Source organism: Solanum tuberosum, unplaced genomic scaffold (assembly GCF_000226075.1).
Source record: "Solanum tuberosum cultivar DM 1-3 516 R44 unplaced genomic scaffold, SolTub_3.0 scf00404, whole genome shotgun sequence".
Classification (NCBI taxonomy): domain Eukaryota; kingdom Viridiplantae; phylum Streptophyta; class Magnoliopsida; order Solanales; family Solanaceae; genus Solanum; species Solanum tuberosum.
The window spans coordinates 31,463-50,399 of NW_006239353.1; the positions used below are offsets into that span (position 1 = coordinate 31,463).

General features: G+C 29.1%; 2 protein-coding genes across 2 annotated transcripts; both read left to right on the forward strand.

Annotated features, from left to right (window-relative positions):
* The first annotated feature begins 6,231 nt into the window (after positions 1-6,231).
* Positions 6,232-11,856, forward strand: LOC102591750 (RNA-binding protein 24-like). Its single transcript, XM_006363249.2, has 6 exons — positions 6,232-6,653; positions 6,746-6,869; positions 7,105-7,252; positions 9,075-9,108; positions 9,206-9,557; positions 11,706-11,856. The coding sequence occupies exons 1-6, from the start codon at positions 6,471-6,473 to the stop codon at positions 11,780-11,782; spliced, it is 918 nt and encodes a 305-aa protein (XP_006363311.1). The 5' UTR covers positions 6,232-6,470; the 3' UTR covers positions 11,783-11,856.
* A 2,904-nt stretch (positions 11,857-14,760) lies between these two features.
* On the forward strand, positions 14,761-16,058 carry LOC102592084 (protein TRANSPARENT TESTA 1-like). The gene is made up of 2 exons (XM_006363250.1): positions 14,761-15,141; positions 15,642-16,058. Exons 1-2 carry the CDS (start codon positions 14,761-14,763, stop codon positions 16,056-16,058), a joined length of 798 nt encoding a protein of 265 aa, XP_006363312.1.
* The last annotated feature ends 2,879 nt before the right edge of the window (positions 16,059-18,937 follow it).

Below are 18,937 nucleotides of genomic sequence, written 5' to 3' on the forward strand. Positions count from 1 at the left end.
TTGGATATATATATATATATATATATATATATAGTAACTTTTAAAATTTTAATTTTTCATATAGTATCGTTAGATCACTATATTAAACAATATTTTGATACATTTCTATATATCTTTAGACTAAAATTTTATTTTTTCTTAAATTCAATGTTGAATCAAATCAGAAAACAAATTGAAATAGAGAGAGTATACTTAAATATATTAATTCATCTTTATTCTTAAGGGTATTCAATGTGGTGTATTTACTGATAGATTGATATTATAAATTTATCTACACCGTCAAATTAAATTGACATATAATAAGCTTAATAAGTTTTGATTATCACACTATTTTATTGTTATTTTTATTTTTTTGTTATAGACTTTGCAATATTTTTTCTTATTAACAACTATGTTCTCTTCATTATTTCCTTTTTTCTTTACTTGAGTTTGATGTACTTGAGCCTGTCTTTCTACCTTCACAAGATAATGATAAGTACTATATACACTTTACCCAACTCAAAATCTATTTAATGAGATTTTATTGAATATATATATATATATATATATATATTTTGTTGTTGCTGTAGTAACTTTATAACAAACACCAAATATGTTAATATGAGTTTTGTTTTTAATCTGTTTGACAATTTGGTTGAGTAAATTGAAAAAAGATATTGGTATTTAATTTTGGGAGGGAAAAAGAAAGAGGGGTTATTAGGGGTAAAAAGGGGAGAAAAGTAGATGAAATCCAGCTCATAGGTGACAGGACCCCACGTGGAGGGACTGCCAGTTCACGGACTCGTACACTTGTCATAAACTATGAAGGACCCTTTAGCTGTCTCCTCGTCTCTAACGCTGGCAACAACCTTGGATTATGACTTCCTTCTCTTCTATCGGGAACGGAGAAACTGATCAATTGCGCTCGATATCCACATAGAAGTTTGATTAAAGTCAGATTTATACTAAGAAATTTCAAGCGCTCTTTAATAAAGACGAGTTCCTACTTAGGAGGACTTGAACCCGAAAACCTTTCTACCATTCCACCACAAATACCCCGTTGGTTAGTACATCTTCTTTTCTATATATATATATCCATTGATTATTTTAAACTAACTTTTCGTTGGGAATGTATGATTCTTTATAATTGAGGTGTTTAGATCAATTTGTGTGATATCTTTAAGGGCCTGTTTGAAAGGCCACAATGGAATTGGGAATTGGTGTAATTAGTGTAATTACTCTCTTTGTCCTGTTTGGTAGACCAAGTAATTACTTGGTAAGAGGGGAATTGGGTGTAATTGAAGGGGAGTAATTACACTCCTCAATTCCCAAGGGAGAGTAAGGAATTGAGTGTAATTACACCATGTAATTACATGAATTTTTTAATATTATATTTTTTAAATATATTTTTGTTTGGAAAAGACACTTCTTCCTTTTTTGTCTGCACATTTCCATTTCTAAGAACGGCAGCACAGCAACAAGCCATGTACTTCTTCTTTCAAGTAAGATTTATTTCTTGATTCATTTTACTTTCATATTTTGATGTCTAGGTAGATTATGTATGAATTTTATTTTTGTATTTTCTCCTGTTAGTTTTGAGATTAAAATAAATATGAGAATTAATTTTTTTTTCTTTAATTTCTGATAATAATAATAATAATAATAATAATAATAATAATAATAATAATAATAATAATAATAATAATAATAATAATAATAATAATAATAATAATAATAATAATAATAATAATAATAATAATAATAATAATAATAATAATAATAATAATAATAATAATAATAATTATTAAAAAATCGATTCTAACAATCAGTTATATATAGTAATATTATTTATTCAAAATCTGATCTATTTTAAAATTTAACTGTGTAATTACATTCGTCCAACCAAACAGGACAAAGGGAATTACACTGTAATTACACTGTGACAACCAAACAGGTCAATGAAATTACTAGACTGTGTAATTACTAGGCTAGTAATTACTACCCTAGTAATTACACCAATTCCAATTACCAGGTGGCTTTCCAAACAGACCCTAAAGGAGGATAAATTGATAAGGGCGGATGATTAATAAACTTTCAAATGGGAAAGATTTTAAGGATGCGATTCATACGACACTTTAGATGATTCTTCCATTATAATAGGAGAAAAACGTAAACAATTTTATAAGATATAACTCAAGTTTTATATGCATGATATGCTTGTTTTTGAGATCAATGTGTAACGTAGTGCAAAAATGATAAATCTTGTAAGCGTCTATCTAAATCCAAAATGAACAATGCGTGTTATGGACTTGAAATATGACAATTTGTGCATACTTTAATTCATAGTACGAATAATAATTATCTTTTATCAACAAGCTAGTTGGTATCGAGTAACTCTGTCTATCCAGAATAAATGAGATAATGATCGAAAAAGCATAATACCAGGACAAGTGTGTTATTATAGGATTGTAAACCATGTAATAAAATGTCTTTTAAAAAAAAAAATGCACAGAAGAACAATTGCAAGAGTATACAGCAATAAATTGACAAAAGTATATAATTCCAATGCAGGTGATGAATTCTTCAAAGTCATCATCTACTCGTATTTGATGAATCCACCATATCACTGCGTGCATTTATATATATTATATGTTATTAAGAAAGAGAGAGAAAGGATGTGGAGAACATTATGGGCATCCATTAACATATTCCAGTAATATTTAAATACATTAACAAAATCAAGATTAGCCTGGTATAAAGATTAACTTTTTCTAAACTAGTTTGACTAATATAACTTTTGACTGTTTTAATCATTATACTAACGGTTTTGTTATACTTGTCTTTTTAAAGTTGAGTCCAGATACTTTCGGTTTTATCGCCAGCCCCTCATTTGGTAACAAATTATATACTCCCTCCGTTTCACTATTTTACGTGACATTCATTCCTTTTTAATTCGTTTTTAAAAATGTCTTTTTACTGTAACTAGAAACAATTCAACTTTGAAATCATATAAATATTTAAGGATTATTTTTTATCACAAATTTCAAAAGTCCTCATTTTTTCCTTAAACATCGTGTCAAGTCAAATGGTGTCACATAAAATAGAACGGAGGGAGTACTATAATGAGAAAAAAGAATGATTTCTTTTCATCTTTTTTCCTCTAGGTGGAGTATTATTATACTCTCTCCGTTCTAATTTGTTTATCTTAATTACTATCATATAACTTTTAGTACAATTAAAGATTTTATATCTAAGTTCACGTCGAATTAAGTCATATAAATTGAAACAGAGCGGGTAATAGAAAAGAAGAAAATAGGCTACTAGGGTCAAAGGGATCTTAACTGGTCTCACGACATGTTTTTTTTCTTCTGGGCTGTTAGGACAGTTGGCCATGTAACAGCTTACTATGAATATTGGAATCGTTAAGAGAACGTGGGGTGATGTGTAGGAATATTATTCTCTATTCTTTTTTGATAAGAGTCTTGAACTTTATATTAAATTGAACAATTTTTTTATTTTGTGTATATTTATTTTTAATAAATTGAACAATAGTCCTGAAGTGGTCACGAAAACATCGGACCATTGTCACACAGACAGAATATTTACGTACGATTTCTATATATATGAAATTATACTACAAAGCTAAGATAGCTAGTCCGATCAATCATACTGTGAAGAAATGACTTGTCTGCTCCATAAAAAGCAATATAGAAGAGGCAAAATGTCTTCAAATAGGATTTAAGTTATATATTTATACTAATAATGCTAATACTTTTTAAACTTATAATATCAGGTTAGTTATCGTTTCACTAGATTATTAATTAGTGCAATTTTTAAAATGCATTTGCAATTTTTCGATTTAGCATGAAAATAGTTCGTATCAATCAATCCTATGATAACTTCTCAAAACTATTCTTGACTGAAAAATGACTATGAATATATGAAATATTCAGTTCAAGGGTTTCTAAGCACGAAGAGTACTACTAGTTTCTCGAACTCTAAACCATTCAGAGTGAGGCATTTGATGGAAGACTTGAATCAAAATATCAATATCGAGAACGATCTCGAAACAATGGCTAAAGGTTTGGTGATCTTTATTTTGCTACAATTTTACTATTGTATATCATCAATTAATACATAGGAGTAGTTAAACCGGATCAAAGTAAATGCTCAGAACCAAAAACATGGTAAAATTAATGATGAGGAGGGTGGACCATTGATTGTGAAGGTCTTAATTTAGTTAGTACACAATAAAAACCAAATGTGGGTGGTTCATTAGGGTTTAACTAAATAAGGGAATACGATTCTCCCAACTGGTCTTGCAACTAGTACAACGTCATCAATAATGATACTTAAAAAAAGTTGTATACAATCTTCAAAGTATGTGGACCCCCATTATCAAAATTCCACCTACATATTCAAGAAAATCTTGATTATTATATAGAATAACAACAATTATTATTCAATATACAATAATGTAAACTAATGAAAAAATGAGAATGAGTTAGGGGTTAAGACAGTGGCCAAATTATACAAAAGAAAACATAAAGAAGAGAACGATAAAATTGTTAGGGGTCGTTTGGTTTGAATATGAGTTATGATGGGATAAGTTATGTTGGAATAAGTTATGTTGAGATTAGTTATGATGGGATAAGTTATCTTGGGATTATTTCTTATTGAGTGTTTGGTTTGTTATATTCAAAATAATATATATTGATAAATTTTAAGAACAAGTTGTTTGTTTACAAAATTACCCCACTTTATTTAAACTTTTTAAATATTTCTTTGTGAACTTTAGTTATTCGTTTTTTAAAATAAAACTTTTATTTTATTTAACTTAAATATTTTTCTTTATGTATTCCCATGATAAGTACCATGTGTATTTAAAAATATAACTTTTTTCTTATTTAGCTTAAAAATAGAACTTCCCTCTTAAGTTTATTAAAGAGAAGAAAATTTATGAGAAATCAAAAATAAAAATAAAACAATAAGAATTAGTCAAAATAAAATTCATAAATAAAAAATTAATATTTATATAGTATAATTTTTTAATAGAAAATATGTATAATTATCATAAAAATAAGGAGTAGTAAATATTATTATACATGGTATTAAAAAAATGTAAATATACATAAATGTAAAAAATGATGTATAAAAAGGATTTAAAGGGACATATTTGTCATTTTACCTATTTTATCTTGGGATAAGTTATCCCGGGATTACTATACCACCCATGGGAGGGATAACTTATCCCGGTACTAATTATTAATCCCGGGATAAGTTATCCCGGACTTGCCAACCAAACAACATAATTTTTTTTTATCCCATCACTATTTCCTTATCCCATCACTATTATTTCTAATCCCTCACACCAAACGAGCCCTTAGGGTATTGTCCTCATTTTCTTACCGTATTTGAAGTTTATTTTTTTCTAAAAGAAAAGACAAAACATTACCATAAATATTTTATTTTTTCTAAAAGGAAAATATAATTTTCTTCCATATTTGATTTATTCTTTCCTTAGATGAAAAGATAGGAGATCTATAAATTGAAGACCCCTCTTCTCATATCATAGAACACAATAGAATCCACAATGTAGTCGTTTATAAAATTATTTATGGAAAGATTTTCTTCTAAACATATTTATGTTTTTTTTAATATTATATTAGTTTTACTAATATATAGGTCGTTTGACTAAACTATATTAATAATATATTTTTAGTATACTTTTATTTATCATCTAATTTATCATCATATAATTTACAAATTATAAGCTTCCGCATAACGCCCTAATCACCCTTCATAACCCAACAAAAAACAACTATAGAGATTAGAAAGAACAGAGTAAACTATTGAAAGAGAGAAGAGTATTTTTAATGCTTAGACAGAGTGGACAGAGTCAAGTGCTTCTAGTCGCGCAGCTGTCATTCGTTGCCCCGTCCCTCAACAACAATTTATCTGAATTCAATACTTTTAATATTATTATAAAAGTGAAGTTAGATTTTTAACGAATTTTTAGTATTATAACGATGATTTCAAGTGTTAATAACTAAATTCATTATATTTTATTAGATAATTTTTTAAATATAAATATATTATTTAAGCAAAAACTACTGAATTCGATTGAAAAAAAAATATCCGTCAATTTGGTTTTGTGGGCCCAACACCCTATCTGCCTTAAGAGTTTGCAGCTGTCGAATCCCTCTCTCTCCTCCAAAACATTTTATTTGTTAAACATCAGCAATAATTTATAAACATTTCCCACTAAGTTATATCTGTTCCTTCCCACCCTTTTTCTCTCTCCATGATCTTTTTCTGCTAGCTACAAGACTGAGAGAAAGGGAGAGAAGAAAAAAAGAGAGTAGACATTACAGGAGAAGAAGAAGAAGAAGTACAAACAAGATATGCCATTGTCTATCCATTCCATATTATCGATCTTCTAATTGCTTGAATAACAAGTCTAGTTTAATTGGAAGTTTTTAGATGCATTAATGGCGTATCAACATTATCGATCACCATTTGGGGACACAACTTACACAAAAGTTTTCGTTGGCGGATTAGCATGGGAGACTCCAACGGATGTAATGCGCCGGTATTTCGAGCAATTTGGAGAGATTCTTGAAGCTGTCATTATCACTGATAAAAACACCGGCAAATCTAAAGGATATGGCTTCGTAAGTTGTATTCACATTTTTTATTTTTTTAAATTAATCGATCATTTACAATTTTGTGTGAATACGAGATGCTTTTGTTTTTGGTACGGCAGGTAACTTATCGTGATCCGGAATCTGCTAGACGGGCTTGTGATAACCCGAATCCGGTAATTGATGGAAGAAGAGCTAACTGTAACATCGCTTCTCTTGGACGGCCTCGCCCTTCACCACCTCGAGGTACTCATCTTTTTCTGTCTATTTTGACTAGTCAAACTTCATTCCTCGATTATCCCACCACATTGTACATATATACAATAACAATAATTATGTCACTGAATTGAAATAGAGAAATACAAAGAATCTTAGTAGCTTATTGAATCGATAAATAATTTCCCGGCCTTCCTAATTCTTATTTTATTTTTAAAAAAAAATAAAAAAAATGGAGGGAGTAATTATCTTGTTATTATTAAAGGTAGGGGACAAGGAGGGAATCCTTATCAAGGAGGGGGAATTCCACAAGGAGCATCATCATCATCTTATAGTGGGGTGGCAGGAGCAGCAGCAGCACCATTGCCATTACATCCACCACCTGCAACTCCTATGATATATTCACCATATGGGTAAGTATAATTAATTCGGTTTAATGGGTAATTATTAGTAAATAAAATGAGAATAAATAAATAAATATATGATGGTCCATGATCTGATAATATACTGCAGAAAGAAAAAGATGTGTGATAAAAATGGGCAGGCATTTGCCAGTGGTATAACAACTGAAAACCTCACATTGATGTTGTTGTTGTCGTCATCGTATGTCTTAATTTTTTATAATCATACAAATGGAAAGAAAATATAAATACATTATAGTATATATCATGAAGTGATTTTATTGAATGCAGGTTGGTATAGGCAGATCAATAATAAATAAAATTGATAAATGGTGACTGCTATGCAATGAGTTGTCAGTTGCAGACAACGTGCAATGCTTTTCTTTGATGTGTTGGATTTTGGCCAGTCTAAACTTATTATATATTACTCCTTAATTTTAAAATAAGATGATCATATATTTCAATGTTTTTATAAATTTTAGTTTGAAAATTACTACTATTATGATTGATTGAAAAGAGGGTTTTGGAATTTATAAGGAAACTCCAATTAGCTTACTTTTTTCTTTTTTTTTTGGAAAAATTAAAGATGAAAGTTAGGCTTGACCAGAGCTATTTTGACTTGCAGAAATTTTCTAACCAAATATATATTTTTTCTTCTTATTTTGGTATAGTTCGATACCTTTTCCTCTACTACTATTTCAACATTTTCTTGCAATATTTTTTTCACTTTTTACTGGCAAAGTATTCATTGTTAAATACTTAACTACTTAGTCCTTTCTTTTTTTGGGTTCCATTTATCTTAAAGCGTGTGACCAATCAGTATGGGTTATGGTGGTTAGAATTGCTTCATATTTAAAAGTTTCAAACTTGAGTTTTTGAGAATGAAATAAAAACTTTATTGGTAGTGCCACTCAAAAAATTGTACCTTACAATACACAAGTTTAAATTTAGTCGGATTTCAATCCAAATATCGAACACCACTCATCCAAAAGGCTATTGGAAAGAGCATATATATTTAATTTAGTGATCCGACCATCTTTACATGCCCACAACGAACTTGTTTTGTTTACTTTTGATAATTCTCTCTCCTCTCTCTTTCTCTCTTTTTTATGTGACACAAAAAAGGCTGAACAAACCTTGTGCTTTAGGTCAATTTTGCTTGTACTTTGATCAAAGGCGTGAATGTTATAGGTAGCACGAGTGGAACAAAGTAACTAGCAATATTATACCACTCACCATATGATATCTGACAATGTACATTGCACTCTTTCAATAACCCATTCCAAATAATAATACCTTGCTTTAATTTTAATCATCACCATGAATTAGCTAGCTTTTTATTCACCTTATTTGAATTTCTGTCTCCGTCATTGTCTCGTAAGTGTAAGTATATAATTCGTAAACCATAACTATATTTTGTTTGAAATACGACTACTAAAATATGTCGACTTATACAGTACAGGGTACGGTGTTGCATTTATGTATACGTAATTCCAACGTTTGGTACAGAGAGGTGCTTGTCGCTCCATTAATTGTTTTGTCTCACTTAACTTGTAACATGTTGAGAGTACTTAATACGTGAAAGCTACTTTCCAAGTTTCATTTTTGTACTACTATATATCTTAAACATTTTAATGTAATTTTATGTATGTACGTATAATATGGTTGATTCAACTTTAGAAAATATGCACCTTTGAAGTTGTATTATAAATGGAGTACTTTTATCTCATATATTCCTTTGGTGACTCGAACACATAATCTTAGAGTTGAAAATGGCGACTCTTCCACTTGTAACTAAACATAATCATTTCTTTTTTGAATATATATTTTGCAGGTATGCAACTTACCCTCCTGAATATTACCATCAAGTAAGTTCCCTTGGTCTATCCAACATATATACTATTGATGAGTCTGTCAAAGTGGTAATTGAAAATGACAATAGAGTGAAATTGAATTGATGAACAGGCCGCGGGGATGTACAATCCAGGGACGTACCAGCAAGCAGCAGCAGCAGCAGCAGCAGCGCATTATTATCAGCAAATGTATGGAAGTTCATCATCACCATCTCCTGCATATTATTACGGATATTCGATGCAGGGATCAAGGGGAACATTTTCTGCAGCAGCTACTGGACATCATCATCAACGCTTTCAAGGCCCAACTGCTTCTTATCTTTATTATCCTACTACTACTACTGCTGCTGCTACTGCTCATCACTTGCCAGCTGATGCTGCCTCTTTTACTCCGCCGCCTCCACCTCTACTCCAACATCCTCCTCCTCCTCATGCTGCACCTACAAGGCCTTCCCCTACTACTGGTAAGTACTCTTTCTCAATTTATATCTAGGTTACTAATCCACTTAACTTATTAAGAATGTTCATCTGTAATTATCTTTTGAGTGACGTGATAGAAGAGAAATTCTCTATATATAGGAGTTAAATTATTTAAGAAAACATTTAAAATATCAGGAACAATATATTGTGTGTAACTTGATTATTAAAACTACATAATAAGTTCTCACAATACGGATTTAAACGAATTTAATAGTTTTTTGCTTAGGCGGTCATATATTTGAATCAGAAAATGTAACATAGTAGTATAATTTATGAATTTAATAGTAATAAATTCAGAACATAAACTTTAAACTCTGACTTCTAACTCATTAACCTAAAGTTGGAGAAGAAACACTAAACAAGATGTATTACAATTATTATTATATTATAAAAAGATGCAAAGTGATTATACTTTTAATCCAGAATAATTGTTACAGTATGTTATAGTTGTAAACATTATAAAATGTGAAAAGGTATTAGTGTAAAGATAGAGAGGGGCATGTGGGGGAGCCTAAGCATGTGACATATGAGCTGTCTTGGGGAAGGTAGTGATGTATCAATGGGTCAAATGAAAATCATATGCCAGGGAGGCATGTGTGTGTATTTTCTTCCGATGAGTGTAAAATAACAGTAAATGCATGTGATTGGGTTATACAATTATCTAGGACTATATATATATATATATATTTATAATGGATGGTTCTCAATAGGCAGTGAATCACGTGGCTGAATATAATGCATATATATGAATCCCCCCACTATAATGTAAAATTTAAAACATTATGCTATTTTAGGTACAACATGTAACTAGTCACCCTCCTCTTCTTTCAGTGTATGTCCTCATTTAGGAGATTCAATGGTTACCACTCTTTTATAATATAGTTTGGACAACATTGATTATTTAATTTGGAAGGATTTATGCTCTTTTTTTTCCTGACTAATAGCCTATTTGAATAAGTTTTTGAAAGGTTAAAAGTGTGTTTTCAAAAAGTTAAGTGTTTAGCCAAGCTTTTGAGGAAAAAATATATGTTTTTGAAGTGTAATTTTTCAAAAGTAAAGCTTTTACCTAAAGAAATATTTTTTAAAAGTATTAAAAAAATATTACTTAGAAGCACTTTTAAACAGTTTTATCGAACACTTTTAAATTTATTGTTAAAAATGAATTGTTTTAGAACTCTTAATTAGCCGAATAATAGTATGGTGATGATTGATGAACATATATGAGTTAAAAGGTTGTGATAATTAGGTAGCAGACTCCAATTAATATGTCACAAGAATTATCTATTGACGATTATGTTTAGCAGTTAGCAACTTAGGATAATTGAGATACTCTTTCGTCTATTTTTACTTATTCAATATATTAAAAATAAATGTATGAAATTAAAAGATAATTTATTAATTTATACATATTTTATTCTTATTATTATTAAGTAAATAATTAGAAATGATATAGTAAAAATATCATTTTATTTTATTATTTTTTAAGAATATATCAAGTCAAATATAAACAAATAAACATGAACGGAGCGAGGGAGAAAAACATAAGTTAAAATTCAAGAGAGTCCTAATTGGAGAAATGAAAAATAAGTATTTTATTATACATTGATGACCAAATAAGGAAGTACATGCTACAAATAGATTGGTGAAATAAATGATACTCCATAGATTATGATTTTAAATTTATTTTCCTATTTAATATTCTTTTTCGTGTATTTTCCAGCTGTAGCTATTAATTCATGAAATTAATACAAAAACAACTTACTCCGTGTAGACTTAGTAAATTACAGCATGATCACTGTTTCTATTTTATCAACTAGTTTTATACGCTAAATAATTTGATATATATAATGTGTAGCTAATGACAACAAGATCAATAAATAGAAAACGAAAGGAAATTATCTCTTATGATTACTTACGAATGATCTCTTTTAAAAAGTTGTACACATTTTTACCTTTACCTTTAGTGGGTGGGGCTCGAATTCCGACGTATCCCCTCCCCCACCCCCTAATTTTGTTTTGAAGATAGAGATAATTATTTTTATATGTATTGGACTTTGTTAGGTAAATTGTCAAAATTGACTAATCTTTTGAGATATTAACTCTGATATTTTGTGTATAATTGTAAATGGCAGAATCTCAAATTCCACAGCAAACCACAGCTGAAACAACAGAAGTTGGGGCAGTGACTACTGAGAGTCCAAATACATAAAAAAGAGAGTACAATCAAGCTCATCATCATCAAAACATATTTATCAAGTCATCAAGCACGGTGAAAATAAAATTTTTAAAAAACTGTACAATCTTTAACAAAACAAAAAAAAAGAATTAACGAGACTTTACTCTATTTTCGAAAAAAGTCTATCCATTAATTTTTCTTAATTTGGTCCATGCATCCCACAAGGCAAAATTGATTTCAACAACAAGAAGAAATGGCTGATTGAACTACTCAGAGATATTATTACATGGCCAATTCATCTTTTATTTATTTCTTTAATTTTCAATTTTAAACATTTCAATTGTTGTTCATTTATTTATTTTTCATTTTTACTAAACATGGATCGATCCTTTTTATTACTGTACCAACAGTAGGACGGAAATATTAAGCTCTCAATAACGAATTTATGACATATTTACCCCCCTTTTTATTTAATTTGTCCTATTATATATGTATTCTTTATTTGATGTTTTCTCATTCCTAATCCTATATATGTGTAGTAGGCTATGATCATTTACTGATTTCCTTGTTTATTTACCAAGTTAAAATGATGGAAATGAAAAAAAATAGTTTCTTAAAGATGGTCTTTTTATTTGTTGAAGGGAAATTTACCTCTCCTGCTGGGAGCTTCCAGCCTTTCTGTTTTCTTGGTAACTTGAACTTAAAATCTTTTGATTGAAAGAGATGTATGCTTACCATCCGAGCAACTCCCTCTCGTTTTAGTATAATTAATAATGAAATTATACTTTGGAATAACGAAAATTGTAGTTGAGATGATCAAAGGCAACTACAACAAATTAAATGAGGAACATCATTACTCATATATTTAACATATATCAAGTATAGTATTACTTGTAAGGTTCAACATTGCTATAGGTTAGCCAACCAAGTCGTAGATGCTTATCAAAATGGAGTATTACAAACGAGGATTTGAATATTTTTGTACATGCTCATCTTCTATCGATGGTTATTGAACCTTAAAGACTTGATCTCATAGAAATGAAGTCTCTATGACAAAAACAAATGAAAAATTATTTATATATGTATAGAAATATATCAGTTAAAAAGTTAAATTATTATTTTTGTCTATTATGCTAGACTTGTATTAAATTCTTAATTCCGTCATTGCTTACTAATTCTTGATTTCGTCATTGCTTACTAGGGATACAAAAAAGTGATAATTTCTCTCGAAAATTAATACACCCCCAATTAAGATTTTCAATATATTAAAGACTTTTTTCCTTTTACTTCTTGTAAGTCAATAGGTCAGTAAATATTTCATATTCTATGAAACTTACATCCAAAAAGTAAGTAGTTCAGGTCAATATGTAGCTAAGGGGATGTCACTGATGGACCTAAGTTACTATAATTAACTAAACACAGAGTTATTTCATGGTTGACCTATGTAAGTTTGTTACAACATTAATTAATCTTTCTAGTACTAATTAATTAATGCCTCCTATTTGTGATACCTGCATTTCTCAAAACTTTTCTTACTCACTATCTCTATTTTTGTAAATTCAATTTATTTTGGGACCAATTCTTTTGAATCCACATCTAAAAATACAGTTGGTTAGGCGTATTAAATTAACTTTAATATACTATAAAATTTATGATTGCCTCCCCGGCACACGCCTATCCCAAAATTGATTTTTCTTTTCAACGTTATTAAGAAAATCACTAATGAAAATGAGGATTAATACATGCATTAGTAAGGAGTTAATATCTCAAAATGTCACTCAACTTTGAGAAATTATTTAGCAAAATCATTAAACTTTGTTTTGTATCAATAAAATCACTCAACTTAGAACTTTGTTTCAAAAAAGCACTCAACTAAATTTATAATTAAAATATTTTTTATGTCATGTTCATTATTAAAATAATAATAAAAAAATGTCTCAAAATTAATACTTCATTATAATTAATTTAACTAAGTACCCAAAACGAATAATAATTAATCTAAATGATTTTATTTATGTAAAGAAATCCTATTATCTATGTAAATTAACTACTGTAATTTGTTATGATTTTTTTAGATATTATTTAGAAGGAAAAAATAGGAGTAGTTAAATTACTAAAAAATAATCCATCAATGTGCGGACTTTCTGTAATGATCCAATTTGTTGGATGGATTTGTTGTACTGGTATGAGAAGTTATGGAAAGAGTATATTACAGTATTTTTAATTCGTGAATTTATAATGATCGCCGTGTTCTGCATGCTGAATCTTCTACTATTTTATGTTCTTCCCGAAAGATCAGAGTCTGTAACAGTAAGTTAAATTATGACTCTGATTTTACGTTTTGAAATGAAAAGGCAAGGGCTTAATTTGTTTTTAATTATTTTTTTTATCTTTAAAAGAAAATTTTAAAAGTGAAATTAGCATGATATAAAAAATAATTTTGTCATGTCAAATTTATTTTAATACTAAATTTAGTTGGATGATTTTAACAAATATACCAATAATAGATCCCACATTATAATAAGACTTATATGTAAGCAATAGTTTATCTTTTGCGTGACCTGATTGATGATATATTTTTTTTTACACTAATAATGTATATAACTAGTTAAACTTTAAATTTAAATAATATTGGTGATTAAGATGTTGCCATAAATCTAAATCCCACTGCAGTGAACCTCATGCAAATTATAGAAGCCATGGTCCACCACAATTAAGTCTTATTACATTGTATACCAAAAAGAGATAAAATTGACAAGCAGCTAAGATTAACTATCCTTTCCCTTAAAATAAATTACTAATTAATGTTGTTTACATTCAACGACCAACAACGTACCCCATTTTCTCCAGTGTTTTTTTTCTCACAATTTTTCCCTCTAAAAGATAACTTTTAAAATCAAACTTAAAGACAAACATTCTTCCTAGGCCTATAAAAACACCTTGAAATTATATCATAGGTTACTTCATTCTTTCACTCATACTAGGTTTTATCATTAAAAAAAACACAAAAAATGGAACACTCATATTTTGCTTCATCTTCTAGTACTGTTGAAAATCAAATTGAACCATTTGATTTTTTTGCAGATAAAACACAAAATGCATTTGAATTTCTTAGTTTGTCTCAACCATCTAATCAGAATATTGAAAAAATGTCAAATTATCAAGAAAACCCTAATTGGGAGAATGAAGATGATGTGACTGTTGCCTTACACATTGGCCTTCCAAATTCTAGCAATAATAATATTCCAATTGATCATAACAAAAGTGATGGAAATATTATTGGAGCAGCCACTCAATATTGGATACCAACTCCTTCACAAATTCTTGTTGGCTTCACCCATTTTTCATGTCACATTTGTCACAAAACTTTCAATCGCTACAACAATCTTCAGGTGCATTATTTATTTTTCGCATATTATTTACATTACTATATTCTTTTTCTTTAGCTGAAAGGAAAATATGAGGTGTCTGCTGGCATAGTCTAACAAAAGAAGTTCCTAATTTGTTTGTCTCAACTACATAGTAGACAACTATTCAACATCTTCTATACAACAATAAAAAAACACATGATACTTAGTTCTCAACATTTCAACGTATATTTCTGAATAATCACAAAACTTTCAATCGTTACAACAATCTTCATGTGCATTATTTATTTTTCATTACTATATTCTTTTTCTTTAGCTAAAAGGCAAATATAAGGTGCGTGCTAGCATCAACATTATCTGAATTAAGTCTAACAAAAAAAGTTCCTAATTTGTCTGTCTCAACTACATAGTAGATAAATATTCAACATCTTCTATACAACAATAAAAAACACATGATACTTAGTTCTCACGTATATTTCTGAATATTTGTTTCAATTATTCAACTATTTCATTTTACAAAGCAGATGCACATGTGGGGTCATGGTTCACAATATCGAAAAGGACCAGAATCACTTAAAGGAACACAACCAAAAGCCATGTTAGGGATTCCATGCTACTGTTGTGAAGAAGGGTGCAAGAACAACATAAATCATGCTAGGGCTAAGCCATTGAAGGATTTTCGAACACTACAAACACATTACAAGAGGAAGCACGGGACAAAGCGATTCGCCTGTAGAAAATGTGGCAAGTGCTTGGCTGTGAAAGGAGACTGGAGAACACACGAAAAAAATTGTGGAAAACGTTGGCTTTGTGTTTGTGGTTCTGATTTTAAACACAAGAGATCTTTGAAGGATCATATCGCGTCGTTTGGTCAAGGTCACGGGCCAAGTAATTCATTTGATGGAGTTGAAGTTCAGAGATCAGGAAATTTTTTCATTTGATATGCACATTGGAGTTTCTTTAGGAATTGAATTAAGAAGAATTATCAATAGGTATATTTGTGCGTTATGAATTGCAACTTATAGCACAAATTAGTAAACGTATCAAAATTTATGCCCTTATTTTTGTCTTTTTAAAATAAGAGCCATCAAGGTCTTGTGCATGAAAATCTCCATATAATTCGCTCTTTGGTACGAAAAAATAGAAGGGATGTACTAACACAAAAGTAGTCTCTAGACTATGTTTTTTTCTAAATCGCTGAGAAGTGCTTCTCTATTTGAATATCTTTGCTATTTATTCAATCATCAAGGATCAACAAAATTGAATCTTGGGAATTAAATCAAATAGAATATATTTATTTTTAATTGAATGTATATTTTATAATATGAGTTTATAAATTTTAAAGTTTAACAATTGAATTAAAGTATTTGTTTTTATTTCTAAAAGTTGATCAAATTAACCTTCGATGAGTGAAATTGACATGTAAAAGAGTAAAAATTATTTTCCATTTTAGTTTTATGTAGAAGTTATTTTGGACCGAGTTGCCTTCTAAACTCTATATATCACCAGTTTTTTTCTAAAGTAATTACTATACATAATGATTTTAATGAAGTTTTTCTTTACAATTCCTTAATGATTTTGGTGAGATTTGTTTCTTTTAAGTTTTGTACTACTTGTACTTGTTTCAAATGGTTTCAACTGATGTCCCAAATCACTCATCCAATTACCGCTTGAATAAAAAAAATAGACAAATATATAATATATGTATAATTATATATAATTAGTGTCTAATTTTTGTATATTTATTTAAAAAGTATATAATAAATTTTGTCTGATTATTTGTATAAAGATACGCCGTTTCATACATATGTTCCCATGTATTTGTGCTCTTGTGTAGACTATAAACAACTTATTGTCCTCCAAAGTAGTTTTGATGTTCTAATGGACTTTTTTGTTTGGGCTTCGAAAGATTGTAATAGGTTAGTTCGTAAATGATCCTTATAAAGGCCGATTTTGATATTTTGTCTTTCGTAAATAAGTTTTACAAAAATAATCTGTATTTATTTAATTTGATTTTTTGAATAAAAAATTGTTCTTCGAACCTAACAAATTATAGGGAGCCTAATGTTATATCATAATTTGTGTCTTCATAAAATTTCAAAAACAAATTTAATTTATTTCACAGTCAAATATAATACTAATTTTCAAATATTTTTTTTTTCCATTTTGAAAATAAAAATACTTTTTTTTTCCTTCTATTTTCACTAATGAAATATGATCAATCGCTTGGTAAATCCGGAATACATTGCAAACTTTATAGTTGGGCCATTGATTCTCTCCTATGTTGAATGATTGAGACATATGTATTAGTGTCGCTGATTGACTAACCTATATAGAGAAACATACTAAAATATTAGGGAAACTTACAAAAATTCCATATATTTGGGGTTAATTATATTCAATCCTTGAAATTTGTACAATTACAAAAGTTTTGGATTTTCATACTTTTGAATACATTCTTTGGTTTTCCAATACATTGCAAATGATATATTACTTAATAGGAGAGATGTATCCGAGAGGAAGGGGATGAATCCAAGATGGGATAGGGATGTATCCGAGAGTGAATTTTTGTAATTTTATTTAAATATTAAGAAATTCGAAAAATTATGATATCGTAAGTTGTGTATTTGTATAATTTTCCAAAATATTAACCAAACAAATCACGAAAGCAACAAAGAGGATTTTTTTTCTTACGAAGGGAGGAAGAAGTTATAGGAAAGAGCCAAGAGGAGATGTACGTGTGATAGCTAAAAATTCACAATTCTAAAAAAATTTGAGTTTTTCATAAAAGAATCCCGTTTGAATACCTGATTTTTTTTTTATAATTAAAATAATCAAGGTCTTCTTTCGATCATTTTAATGAATAAATAAATTGTTAGTCATAAAGAGATATCACATCATTCGATTTATGTCTTTCTTTTAAAAATATAGATAGACTAATTTAGTGTACGTACTTTGTATGCGGAAGATAACAAAGAAAACTTCGAAAGTTCAAAAGTAAGAAGACAAATGAGAAATATATCAAAAGAGACACAAACATTTAACGTGTTTCAGTAAACTGACCTACACCCACAAGAAGAGATGAACAATCCACTATATAAAAGAGAGTACATACACAATATCCGGAGAAATAACCTCACACAATTCATTCGTAATAAAAAGAGATTCACACAAGTAATAACGTATCACTCATCTCTCACAAATCTCCCCCCTCCCCCTCCCCCTCCCCCCAAATAAAACTCTCATGTGTGTCTTACGATAATCAATAAAACTATATACAAGAAGAATTTTTTTTTTTGAAAAGTCATAATTTTTGCTAAAAATTAAATATTATATCTATCTAAATGATAATACTTTCACATATAAAGGTAAAGAAGTTAATTTTTAAAAACGTGAAACCTCTTTCTTTAATATTTTAACTTCTTTTATTTATTTATTTATTTATTTTTCTTGCCACGTTATATTGCCATGACAAAATTTCTAGAAAGTAAAATATATTTGAGCTATTAGATATTAAAAAAAGAAGAGAAAATTGTATGAAATAGAAAATTATTGTCACGATCCGAGTCTACACCCTGGACGTGGCCGGCAGTCGAGATCCATTGTTGGTCCCCAAGCGAACTCTCATTCTGACTGACTACAATCGGAAGACTAACTTAAGCATACAAAGTTTAAAAACTGAAAAAAAATGAACTCAATCACTTGCTGCCCTTACTCTTCAGTTTTCTGTTGAGGTCTATCCTCTCAATTACAAAGCTTTAACTCAAATGAAAAACTCTGAATAAAAATAAATTATTCAACTCGCCATAAAATAGGCAAC

What these genes read in the sequence shown, in the direction of transcription:
- LOC102591750 (XM_006363249.2), top strand. Translation starts at nt 6,471, where the DNA reads ATGGCGTATCAACATTATCGATCACCATTTGGGGACACAACTTACACA. An exon ending in CTCCTGAATATTACCATCAA is followed by an intron (nt 9,109 to 9,205) that starts GTAAGTTCCCTT and finishes ATTGATGAACAG; the next exon opens with GCCGCGGGGATGTACAATCC. An exon ending in AAGGCCTTCCCCTACTACTG is followed by an intron (nt 9,558 to 11,705) that starts GTAAGTACTCTT and finishes TGTAAATGGCAG; the next exon opens with AATCTCAAATTCCACAGCAA.
- LOC102592084 (XM_006363250.1), top strand. Translation starts at nt 14,761, where the DNA reads ATGGAACACTCATATTTTGCTTCATCTTCTAGTACTGTTGAAAATCAA. An exon ending in ATCGCTACAACAATCTTCAG is followed by an intron (nt 15,142 to 15,641) that starts GTGCATTATTTA and finishes TTTACAAAGCAG; the next exon opens with ATGCACATGTGGGGTCATGG.